The sequence below is a fragment of the Lampris incognitus genome, chromosome 4 (genome assembly GCF_029633865.1).
Source record: "Lampris incognitus isolate fLamInc1 chromosome 4, fLamInc1.hap2, whole genome shotgun sequence".
Lineage (NCBI taxonomy): Eukaryota > Metazoa > Chordata > Actinopteri > Lampriformes > Lampridae > Lampris > Lampris incognitus.
Genome location: NC_079214.1, coordinates 21,886,115 through 21,908,660, shown reverse-complemented (window position 1 = coordinate 21,908,660; position 22,546 = coordinate 21,886,115). Strand labels below are relative to the sequence as shown.

At 41.7% G+C, this 22,546-nt stretch overlaps 1 protein-coding gene across 1 annotated transcript in view; it reads left to right on the top strand.

Annotated features, from left to right (window-relative positions):
• The first annotated feature begins 458 nt into the window (after nucleotides 1–458).
• The window catches only part of madd (MAP-kinase activating death domain), an 88,146-nt gene continuing 66,058 nt past the window's right edge, over nucleotides 459–22,546 (top strand). Inside the window, exons 1-3 of the mRNA XM_056278410.1 lie at nucleotides 459–742; nucleotides 20,831–21,045; nucleotides 21,868–22,515. Coding sequence (XP_056134385.1) covers nucleotides 20,987–21,045; nucleotides 21,868–22,515 — 707 coding nt within the window. The 5' untranslated portion in view covers nucleotides 459–742; nucleotides 20,831–20,986. The remainder of the gene's footprint in view (nucleotides 743–20,830; nucleotides 21,046–21,867; nucleotides 22,516–22,546) is intronic.

Sequence of the window (22,546 nt, the reverse complement as noted above, 5' to 3'; positions counted from 1 at the left end):
GTTGCAAGTACACTTCTCTACCTTTCAGGTTAATTTTACTGCATTTATAACGTGGCAGGCATCTCAAGGCTAGTAGAGTTCACCTAAATCCCTTCCATCGTGAAATTCCGTCGCGGTAAACAATGTCGTCATAGAAACACAAACTTATTTCTGATGGCCAACTTGTGTGTAACGCCCCAGGATCAATATCCTGCTTGTCATGCACGCTCAGTACAGTGGAGTCAGTCCGGTGCTGCGTTTGATAGGTGTATTAAAAGCAGGCTCGTTTCTAGTCAAGTTTTTCAAATGGTAATGGCACTCCAGAGGCGATTTTAAACCGCTTAAATGTTTTTTTTGCGACGATAAACAGTTGAAATTTGTCCTATAAATTATTATTCGTAAATCCCTATGGTATCGTGTCGCGCTCCGGTCCGTCATTAAGTATGCGGAACTCGCTGCGGAGAGGAGGCGGAGGAAGAGGATGTTGTGAGGGCAGGTTGTAGCGTTATACGAGCTGCCCGTTCAATGAGGAAAAGCGAGCCCGCTTCATCGCTAGTCACACTGTGAGCTGGGCTGGCAAAGGCTTGTCTAAATCGCCCTTTTTGTCTTATCAAATTGAGTCAACGATCGCGTTTTTGTCAGAAACGAGGTCCCAGTTAACATCACTGTATATTTTTTACGGACCGTCTGACAGGCCGTCATCAGCAGCTGGCTTCGCGACAAACATTAGCGGCTAATATAACCGACCGGCTAATGTAGGCAGGTAAGTGTCCCCCCCCCTCTCTTGTGTCTGCACTACAAAACTGATTCGCTATCAACATGGCGTTTCTTTAGCTTAATTCGTTGGCTGATACAAGGTGGTAACGATCGTCGGTCTTTTTGAAAATTTTTTTTTTATTCAAATCAGTTAAATTGCGGCTAGTGGCTAGCAAGCTAGCTAATCCATCAGTGGCGCAGGAAACCACGAAGCTAACAGTTAAAGACGAAATGATGCAAGGTTAGGGTGAACCTAATGACGACCCCCCAAGACCTGGTAAGTTCTCACATGCGATAAAACCGATAAGCCAGCAAACAAACGCATCTCCACCTACGCCAACACAAGCAGCAAACCTGTCACATTCGCTAAAAACATCGCTTACATCGGCGTTGTCGTGGCTCAAATGTGTACCGTCCCTCTGGCTAACATTCGTAACCGGCCAGTTTGATCGTAACCCACCTCAGTAAGGATTTTCACACTCGTCAACGTCAGCCTCCTCTGTTTCAGTGTCTCCATCACTAATTTTCACGGAAAGTATGTCTTTGTGACCTTGTCGACCATGACTGACAAGGGTATATTGCTGGATGATTGGCATCCAACGAGAGGCATAAACATCATCAATTAGTGTGACAGATTTAAGGACAAATGGATGCTACCGGTAAGAGGGTCAGCTTCCCTGTTACAGACAATACAACTAATCAGTTTTTCTAAGTTTATCTTTCTTCAATTAGAATGAGATAACCTTTTACTAAATCAAATCAGAAAGGATTTAGTTAGATGAATACAGGGCGAAACCCCTCTGGCTCGAGAAATAGCCAAAGGACTGCTGATCAAGCAGCACAGGTTCATGTGCAACAACTGTGTTTTTGTTCTTGTACAATACTTGGTGTAAATCTGCAGTCTACAGGCAGAACCAAGCCTCAAAAAGATTGCATAATTTTTGTGTTACTGTAAGATCGACCCCTCCCCCATCGCCTCACTCTGAATTTTTTTTCATTTGTAATTTCTTATTAAACAAAGGCATAGATAGGAAAACGTTTATCAAAATAAAAAAAGCTTAATCATGGGTTATTTTTTATCTGCAGAGCCTTTTTGTAGCCAATTTCTGTTGCTGTTAGTGCGGCTGGCAAGAAACTGTGCATGTTGGAGGCCTAATGAATCATATTGCTTTCTCTCAGTGCTTGCATAACCAGTGTATGCTGCTTGCAGACCAATCTGACAAGATTCAGCTGGTGTGTTAACCTGCACCATTATTTTCCCTCTGATGATGCGTTGATTTTTAACAGGCTTTCTTATCGCTTGTTTGAGGGGAGTGGGTTTCAGTGCATGGCTCACCCATTTACCGCTGACAGTGGATTCAGTTTTGCACCTCACATCTGAAAATAGCAAAATGATGTTGGCTTGTGTCGTTTGGACTGGTCGAGCTGCCTGAATGGCCTGAAAGACCGTGTTCTTCAGGAACCCTTCTTGATTTCAGTTTAACACTTTCAGATTGTTCCCTTGACATTTGTGTGTTTTTCAAGATAAAAAAATGCTTGGTTTAAATTCTAGTTATGAAAAAAAAAATCGATTATACACTGCTCAAAAAAATAAGGGAACACATAAACAATGCAATGTAGCTCCAAGTCAATCACACTTTTGAGATATCAACCTGTCCAGTTAGGAAGCAACACTGATTTGTGAATCAATTTCACCTGTTGGTAAATTGTCTAATTTCCACCTGGTGGAAATTAGACAATTTGCAAGACAACCCCTATAAAAGGAATGGATTTGCAGGTGGTGGCCACAGACCATTTGCCTGTCCTCATCTTTTCTGGTTTGGTTAGTTTTTCATTTTGCTAGTGCCCTCACCACTAGAGGTGGCATGAGGCATTATCTGCAACCTACAGAAGTTGCTCAGGTAGTGCAGCTCATCCAGGATGGCACATCAATGCGTGCTGGGCAAGAAGATTTGATGTGTCTCCCAGCACAGTGTCCAGAGCATGGAGGAGGTACCAGGAGACAGGCCAGTACACCAGGAGACATGGAGGGGGCCGCAGGAGGACAACAACCCCGCAGCAGGACCGCTATCTGGTCCTTTGTGCAAGGAGGAACAGGAGGAGCACTGCCGGAGCCCTACAAAATGACCTTCAACAGGCCACTAATGTGCAGGTTTCTGCTCAAACAGTGAGAAACAGAATGCATGAGGATGGTATGAGGGCCCGACGTCCACAATTGGGGCCTGTGCTCACAGCCCAACACCGTGCAGCCCGATTGACCTTTGCCAGAGAACATCTTGGTTGGCAGATTCGCCATTGGCGCCCTGTGCTCTTCACAGATGAGAGCAGGTTCACACTGAACACGTGACAGACGTGAGAGAGTCTGGAGATGCTGTGGAGAACGTTCTGCTGCCTGCAACATCCTCCAGCATGACCGGTTTGGCGGTGGGTCAGTGATGGTCTGGGGAGGCATATCCTTGGAGGGCCGCACAGACCTCTACGTGCTAGCCAGAGGTACCATGACTGCCATTAGGTACCGGGATGAGATCCTCAGACCCATTGTCAGACCATATGCTGGTGCAGTGGGCCCTGGGTTCCTGCTCATGCATGACAATGCTCGTCCTCATGTGGCCAGAATGTGTCAGCAGTTCCTGTATGTCGAGGGCATTGATGCTATGGACTGGCCTGCACGTTCCCCAGACCTGAATCCAATCGAGCACCTGTGGGACATCATGTCTCGTACCATCCGCCAACGCGATGTCGCACCACAGACTGTCCAGGAGTTGACCGATGCCCTGATCCAGGTCTGGGAGGAGATCCCTCAGGAGACCATCCGTCGTCTCATCAGGAGCATGCCCAGACGTTGTAGGGAGTGCATACAGGCACGTGGAGGCCACACACACTACTGAGCCTCATTTTGAATCGTCTTGAAGAATTTCCACAGAAGTTGGATCAGCCTATGTTCTCATTTTCCACTTTGATTTTGAGTATGATTCTGAATCCAGACCTTAATGGGCTAATGATTTTGATTTCCATTGATCATTCTTAGGTTATTTTGCTCTAAACACATTCCTCTGTCTAATAAATAAAGATTTTCAGCTGAAATATTTCATTCATCGAGGTCTATATTGTGTTTTTAGGTGTTCCCTTTATTTTTTTGAGCAGTATATTTATCCCTGTAGTAAAATTTGAATAATTCAGTTCAGTTCGATTCTGTTTCTTTAAGTAGGCATTGCAAAGAGTAAGGCATTACTTGCAATACATCAATGGGGGGGACAAATTTATGCTTTAGGTTCTATATCGAACAGAAAATAGCCCATATAGAGAATTATAGAACACATTCTGTACTCACTGAGCCACACAGTTTTACAGATAATCTGATTCTTTTTTAGACCAGAAATGTTGACCACATCTAGAATTGATAACCAGAACTTCTAAATTTTTATCTCTAATATAATGAGCTTGGTTGAAACGCTCGTACATTTTCGTTTTGTTTTTGCAGCTCTTAGACAAAGATAATTACTTAGTCAAACAACAAGCTTAAAACCTTTTGATATCTATAATCATCTGAGTCCCACTGTCAATGACCCTTGCATAATACTATTCATATTTTATTAGGAATTCATAGGGACATATCTTTATTTTAACAGCCTGTAAGTTATAGTAGAACACCACAAGGGCCAAGTGACCAATAGGCACATTTTTGGACATTAAATATATATATATATACACTGAATGGTCCAGTCAGAGGGGACACAGACTGGTCCGTGCTATGTCATAACTTGAGTGGGTCTTTGGACACAGACGAGGCTATTAGCAATATGTTATGTAGCTATAAGTTATTGCTATCCAAAGTCCTTCTCCATGAAGCCATACATGACATGGCTGAGATGTGGCGTGTTGTTCTGTTGAAATTAATGAAAGCACAAAGCAAAAAAAAAAAAAAAAAGCTAAGTGAAGCAAAATTTGGTAATTTACTTTTATTTTTGCTTATGTATCTTGAGTATCATTGGACCGCTATGTCACTCTTTCAGGCATAGTTAAGCCCTTTAAATTGAGTAAACAAACAGACCATTAACTAATAGTGTGCTTCAAGCTGTAACAAACATTTCTCCCTATTACATGAACATTTTAAGAGGGCTATCTATCTATCTATCTATCTGTCTGTCTGTCTGTCTGTCTGTCTGTCTGTCTGTCTACAAATGTATCTTGAATAGAGCTACACTGAGAAAGTACCAACTGAGCCTCACGTTTTCCATTCAGATATATGCTTTAGCCTTGCATACAAATTCCTTTTAACCTAGTTGAGTTTGAATATATACTATAAGTGGAAAAATACATCCATCTTTACAGACAATATTTGACTAATATACAGATCTAAACCTTTTCGAGAATGGTTGCAGTTGGTGTTTGTCTTTCCTGGTGGTGTTTTGAAGGCACGGCCTAACTGTGGAATTTATTGTTAGTAAAAAGGCTAGATCTGACCTACTGAATGTTATGCCACTCTGGTCCTAGGGGATCCTCGCTACAACACAGTAGGTCAAAGGTTAGATTTAGATTTTTTTTTTAACTTTCACTGCATGACAAATGGGGGGAAAAAAGTGGGCAGGACCTATCAAAATACTTTGCCGGGGCGCTCCAGTGGCTCACCTGGTAGAGCGCGTACCACATAAGGCTGAGTCCTTGCCGCAGCGGCCTGGGTTCAAATCCGGCCCGGGCCCATTGCTGCATGTCATCCTCTCTCTCTCCCCTGCCTTTTCTTGTCTCTCTTGACCATCGCTATCGAATAAAGGCAGAAAATGGCAAAAAATAAAATAAAATAAAATTGCCTTTCATTAAAAGAATGGGGGCAAATGTAAAGTGGGCTGTCGTAATTCTGTTTTCAGTCTGCCTTTCTTGTGTAAGTGTTAGTGATGGACTCACTAAAACACCTCTTAATGGTCAAGTCTACCACCAACTTTACCAAAAAATAAGGAGAAAGAGGCCTCTTATCTGCTTCTGTCATCATCAAGCACTTGAATAATGAACTGGAAATCAGTGTTCTTTTGAGTAATACTTAACACCAAAGGTGTTTTAATAATCATAGAGCAATTTGTTCTTCAGGCCATATGAGTTTCTCCTACTACAGAAATTACATCCATGAAGACCAATTTAATTTTTTTTTTTTTAAAGTTATTTAATTCACTTGTGATAATGAGTCGTAACAGAAACACTCCTTTATTCATTTTTCTTTGCATAATGGTGTTATGTTTCTGTCTCTTGCAATTTCAGATGATTTGGTCAAATTGTCTCAAGTGGCTGAGTGACTGGCTTGAGATTGGATTCTTGCAAGTATTTGCATCAAGTTACATAATAACAAATGTATTATTATTATTATTAGATGTTGATCCCAGAACTGCAACACTGCGGTGTTAATGTGCAGACTGGTAAACCAAGTCACAATCTCCTTTGGCATTTCCTTAAATTCTGACTCAAACCATGGGAGATATGAGAGACGTTACTTTGTAGAAAAATGCTATTCAAGATTGAGTGATTTTATACAAATGTAAAAAAAAAAAAATTGCATTCCCTAACGGTGTGTTGTCTACTTTGTTCGAATTGAAAATGCCCCTACATAAAAAAGACACTTTTTTATGTGGGGGCGTATTAGTATGGGACTCAATTGAAGCATTATTGACTGGTTTTGACAACTCTTAAAGCTGGAAAAACAAGCAAAGCCCTTGTTGCCAGATTAATCCAAATAGATCTTATTACATATAGGCTAATAAACTAATCTGGAACTCATGGAAACATATTGACTCTTTTTATACTGCCATGTGTCAACACAGTTGCTGAAGAGGGGGACTGTCACATCTGACGTTTTGTTTTTTCAATGCTACTTCACATCTCCACTTATTTTTCCTGACACATGAAGCAGACTGCACCAGAAATTGCTCTGAACCTCATCCAGATATAATTTTAATGGCTTTCAGTGCTCTCGACATGACTGTGGGAGAGTGTTTTTTTAGCAGGGGCCTTCTGCTGCCTTTACACAGATACCACATTGAGTAGTTGTTGCAAAAGGAACTAAATCATATAAAAAAAATCTACACTTCAAACAATATGGACAGTGCACAAGATGAAATATTAAAATGAAAAAACAACCAGCCACAGTGTTGGGTCTGGGCTAATACAACAAATGAATATGTGCTACATTTAACTCATTAATTGGTAGGGGTGTAAATCACAAGTTTCAACACGATATGATATTATATCAATTCTTTGGGCAACGATATGATATTTATTGATATCACAAAATCTGCCACGATTTCAGTTCAATTCAATTTGGGGGACTGTGATCGATATATGAAATGATATCATATGCCCATTCAACACAATCAGTTGCATTTATATCAACTCACAAAAAGCAACTAAAATACGATTAGACAATTTTATTACTGAGCTCTTCCAGACATTTAAATGAAAAACAATGTTATTTTTAATAACATGAATAAAAATAGACCTGTTCACTATAAAGTGCCACATTTAATCATGTTTAAGTGCAATTTTTTTTATCAGCTTAAGGAGCCCTTGATGACCTTTCAATTATGAACATAAAACATGCACATCTATGCTTCGTCACCTTGGATTTACAAGGCTGTCTGTGCTCAGTGGTTTAGAGATAATGAACTTTAAAATTTTCCCATTCTAAGGGTATTTTTTAAAGATGATGATATGGATTGATGTTTTCACTTTGCATTGAAGATATTGCATCGTTGATCATGGAATCGGTACATCGATCTAAATCGATGGATCTTTTTATTGACATTTTATCGGAGTAGTTTTATTGACAGCTGATGATTGCTTATGGCATGAAACAGGCTTGTACTGTCTCATAAAGAATTTACTTGACTAACTGGATTGTATATATATATGTGTGTGTGTGTGTGTGTGTGTGTGTGTGTGTGTGTGTGTGTGTGTGTGTGTATATATATATATATATACACTCACCGGCCACTTTATTAGGCACACCTGTCCAACCGCTCGTTAACGCAAATTTCTAATCAGCCAATCACATGGCAGCAACTCAATGCATTTAGGCATGTAGACATGGTCAAGACGATCTGCTGCAGTTCAAACCGAGCATCAGAATGGGGAAGAAAGGTGATTTAAGTGACTTTGAACGTGGCGTGGTTGTTGGTGCCAGACGGGCTGGTCTGAATATTTCAGAAACTGCTGATCTACTGGGATTTTCACGCACAACCATCTCTAGGGTTTACAGAGAATGGTCCGAAAAAGAGAAAATATCCAGTGAGCGGCAGTTCTGTGGGCGAAAATGCCTTGTTGATGCCAGAGGTCAGAGGAGAATGGCCAGACTGGTTCGAGCTGACAGAAAGGCAACAGTAACTCAAATAACCACTCATTACAACCGAGGTATGCAGAAGAGCATCTCTGAATGCACAACACGTCGAACCTTGAGGCAGATGGGCTACAGCAGCAGAAGACCTCACCGGGTGCCACTCCTGTCAGCTAAGAACAGGAAACTGAGGCTACAATTCGCACAGGCTCACCAAAATTGGACAATAGAAGATTGGAAAAACGTTGCCTGGTCTGATGAGTCTCGATTTCTGCTGCGACATTCGGATGGTAGGGTCAGAATTTGGCGTCAACAACATGAAAGCAAAGCAATCCAATAGAGCACCTTTGGGATGTGGTGGACTGGGAGATTCGCATCATGGATGTGCAGCTGACAAATCTGCAGCAACTGCGTGATGCTATCATGTCAATATGGACCAAACTCTCTGAGGAATGTTTCCAGTACCTTGTTGAATCTATGCCACGAAGGATTAAGGCAGTTCTGAAGGCAAAAGGGGGTCCAACCCGGTACTAGCAAGGTGTACCTAATAAGTGACCAGTGAGTGTATGTAATCGTTTTTTTCCAAAACTGTCAATGGTGTTGTTATAAGTGCTCAACTATTGAGGAGCGGAATATCAACAGAGATGCAGGAAAAAAAACGTTTTAATACATTGCAGTACAGGCCTGTTTCCTGCATCGCGCACTCATTAGCTGCTAATGTGGTTCAACAAAGAAACATACAATTTATGTTGCCCAGCGTCATGCCCCTAATTTCGGTTGGACAGCAACCAATCAGATGAGGAAACATTTAAACTATAACAATGGGGTAGGTATTTATGATGTACAGCGACCAATGGTGGGGTAGAAAACATTACAACCAATGGGGTAAGGGACTGGGTTTGTTTTGAAAAGCATTTAGGGACCAGGGATCTGTTGAAATGGCGTACATTTAAAATATAGCAAGGTAATTTATGTAAATCATATAGTGGGGTGGTGTTGGGGCACAGTTGGAAGGACAGGCAGTTAAAATATAAACAAAAACCCTCTAATAAATGTCACGTGTATCATCTAATGGAGGGAGAGAGAATAATAAAGACATTTTACTTGTAGTTACAAAGGAGATATTTTTTCGGTGTCTACAGCTGGTGGCCAATTCGTTTCTGTTATTCAAGGTGGACATATCAGGTCTGCAAATAATAAAATACTTTTCTGCTAAGCACAGGTTACATCTTTTACCTCTAATTGAATATGCATTGCTTGCATATTCAATTGCATATTGCATGCATCCTTGCAAAGAGCAATGCATATATATATATATATATATACATATATATATATATATATATACATATATACACACATATATATATAATGGTATATATATATATATATATATATATATATATATATATATACACACATACATACACACACACACACATATACACACACACACACACACACACACGTGGTTTCATTTTAATTATATAGATTTACCTCTATAGGAATGGTGAAAAATCAATTTATATATATATATATATATATATATATATATATATATATATATATATATATAATTTTTTCTCCCCAATTGTATCTGGCCAATTACCCCTCTCTTTTTGAGCCATCGTGATCGCTGCTCTGCCCCCTCTCTTGTCAATCCGGGGGGGCGTCCCGACCGAGCAGAGTAGGTGCTGGTGCAGCGACCAGGACAATACCCACATCTGACTTTCCACCTGCAGACACGGCCAATTGTGTCCGTAGAGATGCCCGACCAAGCCAGAGGTAACACGGGGATTCGAACCGCCGACCCCTCGTGTTTGGATATATATTTTTATTTAACTTTGCAACTCACCAGTGGGCTTGAATACTTTTTGAAATCCATTGTGTTACAGTACCCTGCACATTGGCAGCTACAAATTAACCACTTCGCATCATTAATTGTGTAGGTGGAAGGGATGTGTAGCCTGATCATAAAGTTTTAAATTTTGCTTTGCACTCAAAGCTATCATTTATTAATACCTTCATGAAGGCATGGTCAGAGGATGTGAAGGTACTGTGAATTTTGGATTTCTCACAGTAATCAGTTTTTCCATTGCCTATTGAAGACTTCCCAACCCCCCCTACAAAGGGCTGTTGAGTGGGATTTAGCAACTTTTTTCCCCCCCATGGCTAACAAGTAAAGCCTCAAATAAAGTTGTAATCGTTCATCTAATACAGCCACGTTCATGTCTTTGTTGGCTTCTCGCTACCCTGGCTGAGATTTACTCATGCTATTGAGGGTCGCAGTTTGCTCATATTCGCCGCTGCTAAATGCTGCAGAGGTGCCAGGTCGGGTCACTTAAAAGTCTTCAAGTAGGGTTATCCTGGTGGTTAGGTCACTTAGTCACTTACCATGTAGGCTTAGGCCTGACCACAGTGTACTGGGTTCAAATCCAGCCTTGCAGCATGGGTCCTCACAATTTGTTTCCTGTCTATCTCTGCTGTCCTCAGCATGGGTCCTCGCAATTTTTCTCCTGTCTATCTCTGCTGTCCTATCAGTTAACGGCTAAAAAGCCCCCCAAATCTTTGTCATCAATTAGTTTTTGAGCCATTTCAGTAATACTCTTCCCCACTGACTAGAAATGTAACCTAAAGAAGCTGTGGCTAACTCTCAGATGTTGCAATGACTATTGATAAACTAATGTTCTTTACCTGGACTTAAATTAAAGCTGCCTCATAAACGACTGCTCTGTAAGCTCAGAACTGAAGACATATTTCCATGCGTACCATCAAGATGGCAGTGGAATCGTTGCAGAGAACTGTGCCTAGCTGGGTTGTCATATTTCTTGTATTTGTCCTCTTGGGAATTTGAATTTGTAGAATAATGATATCCTTATAACTGTTTGTATCACACATGCCATATCTTGTTTGAAATATGACATGCCGTCTGATTTATGTGATGTCTTATCTTAAAGAGACAAATCTGGCGGTAAGGGAAGCATACAAGCCCTATAAGCCTACTCTTCTAAAGGCTGTAACTTGAGGCTATACATAAAAGAGATTAACAATTTTCAGAAGATTAACCTAGGTCTCGGAAACTAAATAAGCCCCACACATTGGCAACACTGATTTATTTATAAAATAAGTGAGTTCTGTTTAAAAAATCCTTTTTTTAAAAGCTGCACTTCACTTTTTGTATACAGCCTCTAGTGACATTGCCAGTCATACCATTTAGCAAGATGAAGTCAATAAAACGAAATATGTTAATGTGTAGAAGTTGTATGTTTTCTTGGCACAGATCCACGTATTGTTTCTACAGTTAATCCCAACCTAATCCCTGCGGACTGTCGTCTCCCAGTCTTGTTTTCCACAGGGTGGCTAAATGGTATTATCGTCTTTACAAGGGGTCTGTCCACATGCACTCTTCCTTTGGGCTAATTAGCCTATCAGTGTTGTTAGTTGGCTGTTGCTTTGTTCAACTCCAGCACAACCTCCTCACATGAGTGCTAGCTACAGCAGGACAAACAGAGGGTCTAAGGACAGGATGTTGTGTTGCTGTAAAGTGCCTTGAGGCAAATTTGTAATTTGTGATATTAGGCTATACAAATAAAATTGACTTGACAGATGGGAAGCATCAATTTAGTCTTTTACTATGCTAGTGGCAGTCACCATAACTTTTATAATTTGTTGGTTGCTTTTTGCTTTTAGAGAGCTGCTGTTAATCTATACAGATTGTCACTATGCTACCATGCCAGAAGAAATTTCAAACCTGTTTTGTCAAGTTTTAACAAGTCAGAATTTAATTGAACCCATGTTGTACCCTGATGGTGATATGTTCAACTTGAACTGTCACTTGCTCCACAAAGGTTGATGGTCCTCTCTAGACCTGTTGGATGGGCTTGTTGGAGCTTGCTGTCAGAGTACTGAGAGGGCCATGATCCAAGCTTTGGAGAGATTTTAGTCTAGGTCCACTTACCCAGGCCCCCTAAGCTGTTTACCTCCTTAGTCCATGGGCCAGACGATATTTCGGTACACTCAAGGTGGCAAAACTTACTTATAATTTTTGAAAGGATCCATGTCTGTAGATGATATTTTGGTATGATAACCATTCCTGAGTGGCAGCTGTATCACAGTTATCAGCTCATGAAGTTAACCACCCGCTAAACTAAATTGCATTTTAGACGCTGGTGCATATCCTGGTTTAGCCTCATGGTCAGGACATTTATCAATGTTCTATAATATTGTCTTTGGTATCATTTTAAAGGGGACCTTCTTAGCTTTCATTCAAGCCCTGTTGTGGATATTTCTCACAAATATAGAGGTCACTTGAGCTCTTCAACCCGTCAATAACACACATCTTTCTGCAATTTTCGCCTAAACTATATACTTTCTTTTAGCCCTGTGGCATCTAGGAATATCAGGGACACAAAACACAAAAACTGGAATACTCACAGGACTGTAAAGATTCAGAAAATGTATAATATACCCATACTATTTCATTGTGTGAGGTGATTGTGAGTCTTAAATGAGAACTAGACCAAAGCCAGTTAGGTCACAAACTGGTCTCTATACATTTGTTTAAATACACAATCAAAATACATGATAAAAAGGAATACCATAGTGAGGTAATGAACTATTTTAATATTTTAAACAACATTGACATTTACATATACTTGGTCAATGATACATGTAATCCCATATCATTAGTGGGTATATGTAATGGTAATGGGTAGGGTAATGGGTATATGTGAATATGGTTACATTATTGTTATCAAGCTCTGGGTAACCAAGTCCAGAATCAACATCCTGTGCATCAATAGACTACTACCACAGTAATGCCGTCAGAATCATCACACTGTCATTCATCAAACTGCTCGTTTCTCTCATCATCTGACTCCCCAAGTTCAAAGTCCAGTTCTGGACCATCCTGCTGTTTTTGGTTACTGCAGGTCTGTAAGCTGCACATGTCTGTGCATGGAAGTCCATTTGACAGGCACATGCAGCTTGGCATTTTGCATGAATGCACACACTTGCATGTTAGCATTTCCAAGACCACATCTGGTGCAGGTGGGGAGCGCATCCAGTAAATGGCCAGCTTGCCTTCATCGTCTGTCCATCCATACTCAGTAGGGCTTGGCACCACAGGGTTAGCCTGCAGACAGCACTTCCATATTGCTGCCTGATAGTTGGCTCGTTGAACATGCATAAAGAGACAGTCTCTACATGGTGGCAGCTGGCTGGACTCAACCTCTCCCCTTTTGGTGCAGAAGAGCTGGTAACGCAGTTTGTTCACCTCAGCAGTGCTGCTATTAGCAACATACATCCGACAGGTGAACTGCTCAATTTTCTGGAACAGCTCATCACTCACATTCCATGTCTGTCCCAGTTGACTAAAAGTCTCTTGGCAGGAAGTGTGCTTTCTCACTATCTTCAGGGCATTCAGCTTCCCTCGACCAGTGAATGCACTGACAGTGTCGCAGCCTGTGAAGGCATGTAAGCCAATTAGGCTGTCACAGATGCTGTCTCCAAGTGAACTTGCCAGTTTGGTGATGTCGACAAACCGTGTGCGGTTCTGAGTCCCACACTTCTGGTAGATGGGACAGGTGATGTCCTTCTGGAAGCCAAGACAAAGCACCATGACATCAGTGTCCTCAGCTGTGATGATAACTGACTTTGAGCCCGCATTTGCTGCATGCAATGCATGCAGGAGCAGACGGGTGTCAGCTTCTTCATGTGTGGAGTGCAGTTCTGCTGCTTCCTCACACCCATCTTCTGTCAACTTGTAGCAGGTTTCCTCACAGGTCATGTACAACACCTTGCCATGCAGCATAGCTCTGTGTCGTGGGAGTTTCCACTCTTCCACCAGAAACTTGATGAGACTTGTCTTGTTGGAGGAACTGCACAGAAATTTTCTCCACTGCTGGACGTGGTATCCCCTGCAAGATTCTTGTACTGGAGAGTGATGTCTCCACCCCGGTTCAGTCGTTCAGCATCTTTGATCGAAGTCTGGTGATAGACATAAAAAAAAACATCAATCCTCCCACTCTGTGCTCCCTCATGGAGGACCTGGGTCAAGGCTGACTCTGCCACCTGTGCAAAGGTTTTGTTGTTGCCATTCATTTTTTGGACCAGGCTCATCCCATCAATGATGGAAGTAGATGGGATTGGAATGTCTTCTGCAGGAGATACATTCTTTTCAAGCTCTCTGGCAAGTGCAGCCTTGTTTGTTTTTCGTAAGGACCCATCAGCATTTGCCAGTGCCCATGGTAGTGGGCCCAATGTGTAGGCAAGGACATCCTTCAGATTCACCTTCCTGCTTTCAGCCACCAGGATCATGTGACTGGAAAGGTTTTTATCTGCCTTCAGAACCACATCCTGTGCTTTCTTTCCATGAGCTTGTTTTGTGCTGACATTGGAGAATGTTTTCAGACTTTGCTTGGTCATCTTGTCGTGGAATTTCACAGGTGGTGGGTCTGCATCTAACCTTGTTTGCTGGAATGCTTGGTAGGCCTCTTCTCCTTTCTCAAGAGCTCTCAAGAGATCTATGGTCACATCAGGTGGAGCCATGTTGCCAGTGGAGAGGCTAACCAAATCAATCTCATCAGGGGACATAGGATTGAGCCAGTTATTCTCCATAAGGTCCATGAGAGACTGGACATCTGCTTCATCTCTCTTGATCCTTGGACTCTGTAGGTCTGGATGAGACCATTTGCACCTGCCTTGACCTGTCAGGTCTCTCAGCTGTCTGAGGTACATGCTTCTATACTCAGCTGTGAGATAATATTTGGTCACAGCTCCTGGCTTCAAGCTGAATCCCTTTGTCCCTCCAGCTGTTTGGGTGTCTTTGTTCACCGTTTCTTCTATAGCTTGGTCAACAGGGATTCGGCCAAAGGGATTGGTGGAGCCCAGTTGGACTGAGAAGCCTCCTTCCATGAATTCTGTGTACACATCTGGGTGTGTGATGGGCAGCTCAGACATCTGGGCGTAGTAGTAGGGGAGGTAGCGTGCATAATTCATCCTGTCATAAGCAAAGCACCATGGGATCATTGCTCGAATGCTAGCCAAGTGTAGCATCCAGTCTCCCTCTCTGGATGCTCGGATGAGCCCCAACAAGATTTCAACCATGTCCAAATAGGACATCCAGAAGTTCGAGAGGCTGCCGTTTCCACCTCTAAGGAACTCACGGTAGACTTCAAATAGATCCATGATGCGTGTACAAGAGCTGTTCTGGAGGACCTCCTTCAAAGCATGTTGTGAGACTTCTTTCCCAAGGCTGTCAATGGTCTTCAGTGTCTCATTCAGGTGAACCATGTCATTCCTGTGAGTTTCTTCCAACCAGGACAGGAAACCATTCAAGGTCAGTCGCATGAGAGCCTCATACAGGAGCTTGTGTAGTCGCACTGCCCTGTTGTACTTGCGGCCATCCATAACACCAGCAATTGAGCCTTCTGCAATCATGCCAGACTCAATGCAGAGGTCTTTGAGTCCAGCATCTTGGAAACGCTTTCCTATTATTGCCAGCAGTGTGCAGATGGTGTGGAATACCCCAAGCCTAACGATGATATCATGGAATTTGTCATGGTGTTTCCATGTGATCTCGACAGCCTTCGCATACAGGGCTTGGTCAAAGACACAGACAATCTTCCTCAGGTCTAAGCACTGCATGATGCTCAGTGACTGGTTAAGCACCTTGTTGACAGTAGACATTTGTGTCGCTGGAGCATTGATGGTAGGCAGATAGCCTATATTGTCGGGGATGACCGTCATCTCTCCTCGAGTCAGGATGTTGAAGCCTGTCCAGCTGCTGACTGACTGTTCTTCTTATTGTGACATGCGTGCTAGGACCCAAAGAAGGTTTTTCTCTCTGGCAAGCTTAGTATTGGCTGCAGTATCGGCATCTGACTTTTTGCTTTGTGGTGGCCCTACCCGTTGTCCAGCATTGTAAGTTGGTAACATTGGTGGGGGTCCATCAATGCTTCTCTTCTTTGTTTTGGGAACAGTGGGCATGGGTTGGACAGGAAGTGGGTTGACTGGCTTTGCTTGCACAGCAATCCCATTGACTCTGTGAGATGTTCCCTCACCACTGACAGTTTCTTCAAGACGGTCGATATTGTCCCAGGCTAAAGTTGTGAATATGCCAGGATGGATGTTGGCTGGAAGGGCAATGCCACTCCCTGATGATGAGAGTTTCTGGAGTCACAGGGCAGTGTTGATCTCTTCCATCTGTGAATAGGACACACTGTGACCAAGTCGGTTGAGGATGTTTATCAACTCTACATTTCCTGTCAACGATTTGACACTGAATGGCAGAACAATGTGCTTGGAAGGCTTGGTATTTCCACATGTCACTGCATATACTATGTCATGGCCAAATGACTGCAGAAGGCACTGCACTCTCTGGGATGCATGATCAGGATCATTTGAGCCTGTGAGTAGAGTACAGGAAGATAATGAGCGACTCTGGAATGGTAGGACATTCTGCTTCTGGTTTGACTTCAGGCGGCCAGGTTTGAGGAACATCTTGACTTTTAATGTCTGCTCTCAATTTGATGGCTGCTTTGGCTATAACATCTTGTGCACTGACACTTTTCAGGGTCTGCAGCTCCCTTTTGAGAGACTGATTTTCTTTGGCAAGTTCCCTCATGGACAAGTTATCGGGATAGAGGAGGAATTTTCCTTTCTCATCAGGGAATATCTGCAAGGCTCCAGCAAACTCACTCTCCAGGTTTCGCCTTATGTGCTTCTTGGTTGATTCCTTGACTTGGGCAATGCCTTGGGAGTTCATTGAAGCTACCAGTCTAGAAGAGAGATCAGTCATTGTCATCACTTGAGGATTGCCAAAAAGCTCCATCCTGATGAAGAGGAACAGCTCATTGTATGCCTTATTCACAGCAGCTTCATACTGGGCTGCAGCATCATCATCTTCATTGCTGGCAACCTCTCCTTTGGAAACCTCTTCTTTGGTGTAAAGTCTATAGCATGACCTGTGGTAGTGCCCTTCAGCTGCTACAAGGTCTCTACTCACAATGGCAAGGATTCTGCTGTCCCTTTTCTTTGTGGCTGCACTCCTGATCTTTGCATCAGCTCGCAGTTCTTGACACTGCACCAGTACTTCTCTCGTATTCTGTCTCTTGGAATATTTGCTGTTTTTCTGACAAAATATGCACTCTGCATCATAAGTCCTAGATGTACTTGGAGCATGTCGAGCTACTCTCTTAGATTGTTTCTCTTCAGCAGAGACACAACTTTTCTTTTCTTTTGCAAGGAGGCCATCAAGAATTTGCTTCATAGTGAAGATACTGCGACACTTTCTGTGGTAGTAGATTGCTGGAATCTGTCCCTCAGGAATGTCTTTTGCCAGTTTCAAAACTGGTGCATGATTTCGTATCTGAGCTGCCCTGAGCAGAGTTCTCCATGAGTCGACACTTTGTAGTGAAACCAGCTTATCTGTATCATCAGAACAGTGGATAATGCACTCCACCCGTGGGCGCTTTGGTATTGGGTAAAAACTTGCTTGTTCACCAGTGGCCATATTCAGTCAGTTTTCACCTGCCACATACAAACAAATACATGTAACTTAGGTGTATGAACACTACTAAAACAAAGTTTACTTTGCTTCACCAGCGTCATATTGTCATTATTTATCTTACATAGCCACAAATAGATACATTACCTAGTTGCTATGCAACAGCTGTATTTTGTCCACATGAGGCCGCTAAAATTAACACAGCATGAAAGTTCCTCGTAGCCACTTTAACTAATCATATTAACATATACATTAAAAGAACATGCTAACATTATGGGAAATTAGCTTACAATCTTCTCCAGAGTGAGACAAGAAGATAGATACCAGTTTCCTCTATATGTGTTTAGTAGAAAGCTATCTGGCATTCCTACCATTTCTATATTAGAAGTTGCAGTCACAAAACACTGTTATGATAAAGGTTTAATTTCAACTATGTATGACTTATTTGTATCTGGATCTGATGAATCATCAGAGACAAAACTGAGATTATGGGAGGGAGATATAGAGGAGGAAATATCTTTAGAAGAATGGAGTGAGGCATGTAAAGAGGCCCAGAGACAGATAGTTAGCAGCAACCTAAAGCTTCTACAGTATAAATGGCTGATGCGTACATATATAACTCCTGTTAAATTGCACAAGTTTAATGACAATATTCCTGATACCTGTATTAAGTGTAGTGAGGCAAGGGGGACGCTTTTTCACTGTATATGGGAATGTGTGGAAGTGAAAACCTTCTGGCAAGATGTTGTTGATATGATTGATCAAATTTTGTCAAAGAAATTACCATTGAGTCCAAAGCTTTGTATTCTTGGTTTATATCCTACCACCCCACATTTACATAGCAATGAGTTCAGATTTATAGATATGTGTATATTACAAGCAAAACGTGTAGTTGCTCTTAATTGGAAAAGTGTTGATGGACCAAGAATTGGTATGTGGGTTAAAGAAATGGCTTCAAACATGTCAATAGAAAAGATAATGTATATTGTTAGACGTAAACAAAGTGTTTTTGATAAAATCTGGGGATTGTTTCTGTACTTCCTAAGACGTAATACTAATGTTGGTAACTTGCTTCATCAAGAACAAGCTCTGGGGGAGTAGAACAACTCTATCTGACTGTTTATATGCGTAAAAGCAACTGGAAAAAAAACCACACCCTCTAATCAGTCTGTGAAAGAAATTATTGTTATTATATTTTATTTTATTATTTTTATTAATTGAATTTTTATCTTTATTATCTTCTTTAACCCTGCTTTGAATTGTATTACTTGTTATAGGGACAGGGTTATGGGGGGGGGGTAGGGTGAAAATGTTTGCTGCACTGTGCTATTACTTGTTTTGATGTAATTTGCAAACAAAATTCAATAAATATATTGCTTAAAAAAAAAAAAAGAAAGCTATCTGGCTGCACGTTAGCCTAGCTTAGCACAATGAATGGAAGTACACAGTACTGGTTATCCTTGGTTGTTGGCCAACTAAGAACTGTCCCAGAGTTTAAGCTAGGCTAATCAGTACCAGGGGTGTTGAAATGCTATATTTGTAAAAATCTGGGCAAATACACAATCGTGAGAGGCACAGAAACAGGTTTCCTGAAAGAAAAATGAAATAGCTGCTCATTTGGAAAGGTTATCATGTATTATTTTACTTCTGTTAGTGTACCAAATAAAATGGCACCAGTGAAGTTGTGTCACCTTGGGTGATATCGATATCTGGTCTGACCCATGGACTAACTGGCTTTGGTCTAGTTAGTTTCTTAGTAATAATGCCATTCTAATTTAAGGTTCACAATCACCTCACACAATGAAATAGTATGGGTATATTATACATTTCCTGAATCTTTACAGTCCTGTGAGTATTCCAGTTTTTGTGTTTTGTGTCCCTGATATTCCTAGATGCCACAGGGCTGAAAGAAAGTATATAGTTTAGGCGAACATTGCAGAAAGATGTGTGTTATTGACGGGTTGAAGAGCTCAAGTGACCTCTATATTTGTGAGAAATATCCACAACAGGGCTTGAATGAAAGCTAAGAAGGTCCCCTTTAAAATGATACCAAAGACAATATTATAGAACATTGAAAAATGTCCTGACCATGAGGCTAAACCAGGATATGCACCAGCGTCTAAAATGCAATCTACTTTAGCGGGTGGTTAACTTCATGAGCTGATAACTGTGATACAGCTGCCACTCAGGAATGGTTATCATACCAAAATATCATCTACAGACATGGATCCTTTCAAAAATTATAAGTAAGTTTTGCCACCTTGAGTGTACCGAAATAGGAAATTTTGGGCTCTGGCCCATGGACTACCTCAGGAGACCTCTGTTGAAAAGTCTCCTTACAAAAAAAAAAACCTGCTGAATAATGGGCATTGGAAAGGCACTCTTAGAAAGGGGCAGGAACCCACTGAGAAAGAACCTGGTCTTTGTGTGTTGTATTTTTTTGATCAAGTAGTTGTACTTTTTAAAAGCTAGTCTTTGAACTGTGATATAACATGATCTATGATAATCATTTGAATTGCCTGACTTAATAAGCCATGTGAATGATCTCTTGGATGATGCACAGAGACTTACCTTTTGTCTTTTTGTCTGAAAGCATTTAATACTGAAGGAGCACGCTAAATCTTTCTTGAATTTTATCTGCATTAAAGCCGGGCCAGGCAACTTTCCTTCAATGTTATTTTTGAAAAAATGTAATTTCGTTCTTACAGCTATGACTATTTCAAATCATCCGAGAGAAAATTAAGCCTCCGTGTTTAACCCTGCATCTGTATTTAGGATCTCAAACTCTCACATCTCTTGGTAAGCCTCAACAAATCAGGGAGCTGTCTGATGAAATGGTCCTGCTACCTGTCAGTCATCTGTTTGCACAGCTTACTGACATCCTTTTTCCTGTCGGTTTTCTTGTCATCACTATGAATCTTGTAGAGCTGGATAGACTAAATAGCATTAATATTAATAGATACTTCACCTTTAAGTACAAATGTGCTTCACAACATCACTGTTGGTGTAACTAAGATTCGCTGAAAAAACGCAAACAATTTTTGACATGCATAGATTAACTTTGATACAGTTTACTCTCCACGATATATGGGTCTTGGACAGTGGTTGTCACACACCGTGCTGATGTTTTTAAAATGGCGGTGTTCTGTCAAAATTGCTCACTTCTACAAAATTGCTTAACCCAGCTTTTAAGTTTGCATCTAGCTTTCATAGCATTGTTGTTAGCCTAAACTCAACATTTTAAGTTTTGTACTCTCGTTCTTCTGTTACAGGTACCATTCAAACACTTTTTGAGACGTCACCATGATATTCAAAGGCCTGTGTTCTACTTGGAATTCTGGATTCTCCTTTGTGTAATTGGAAAGCCGCTACTCAAGGGTATATGCATGTCCTAGATGCCGTGACATAAAGGAAGGGATCATTCCAAGATGGAGAAAAAGAAAATGTGTCCCCGCCTTCTGGACTACCTGGTGATTGTTGGAGCCAGGTAAGAACTTTGTTTGTTTTATGGAACGGGCAACAAAATTTAAAACTGCAAGCTGACAAATTCTGCGTTCATGTCACGTGTGTAAGGTTGACACTTGAAAATAATGTTAATGCTTTCATGTTATAACATAAGAACCCCCAATTGCCCCAACACAGTATTTACTGGCATAACTAAAATCTGCAGTTAAATAAAGGAACTGCTACATTCATTTGAAATATTGAAAATAAAATGCAGTTAATTATTTTTATTGAATAGATATTTTTGCAATTGTAACCCAAGATGCAGATAGGTAGTAGCTGCCCAGCACTCCTCAGCCTTCCACCGTTAGCTGTTGAGTTGCCTCACTGGACAGGTTGGAGATTGGTTGCCTTGCTCAAGGGAAATTTGATAGTAATTACTAAAAGAAATAGTGTTCATCGTTTACTTCCTTTGTCCAGATTTGTGCCAATACGTTCTCAGATTTGGTCAGAACTTTAGTATCTAACCATTAGGCTTTTCTCACAAAAGTGTTGGCTGTTACATTAGTTGGGTTGCAGAGGCTCCTCTTCAATGACGTTATTGTTTTTGTTAAATGCCACTATCACTGCTCAATGATCAGTTCAATTCAGTGCTGATTTAAAGAGAAAAAAAACGATGTCACACAAAGGAAATGTATTCTCAGACAACGTTTAGAATAAAAGCACAAGACTTAACATTAAAATCCAACAAAAAACACAATTACTACAATTTAAACAACATATACCTTATGTTTAGGCTTCTGATCGTCTACTAGGTTTCGTACCCTGTTGAATTAAAGCATTCTCTTGTCCACTTGGCCTGCAGGCAACCTAGTAGTGACAATGTGGCCCAGACTCCCCAGCTCCTCCGCCGCTACCCTCTGGAGGACCACCATGACTTCCCACTCCCACCAGATGTAGTGTTCTTCTGTCAGCCAGAGGGCTGCCTGAGCATACGCCAGCGCAGAGTAAGCCTGCGTGACGACACCACTTTTGTTTTCACGTTAACTGACAAGGACTCAGGAATCACCCGCTATGGAATCTGCATCAACTTCTACCGCTCTTTTCAGCGAGGGCACCACCGTAGTCGCGGGGACAAGGGCTCCCACGCAGAGAATGTAGTGCAGGGGACTGAAACAGTTAGCGAGGGCTCTGACGGTGGTAGTGGAGCTCCACCTACCTCATCGTTAGCTCCGCCCTCTGCCAGTACTGATTCAGCATCCCCGCCAACCTCTGGAGCAGAGACTAGACTACCTGGTGGTGAGCCAAGTGCTGGCAGGTCTCCACGACACAAACGAAATGCTGCCAAGATGGCAAACCGGAACCGCAATAGCACTTTGACTTCTCTGTGCATACTCAGCCACTACCCCTTCTTCTCCACCTTCAGAGAGTGCCTGTATATTCTAAAGAGGCTGGTAGATTGCTGCAGTCAGAGGGTGACACAGCGCGCTGGGCTCCCCCGCGCCACCCAGAGGTGAGGACAACAGTTGCATGTTTGCAGTTGT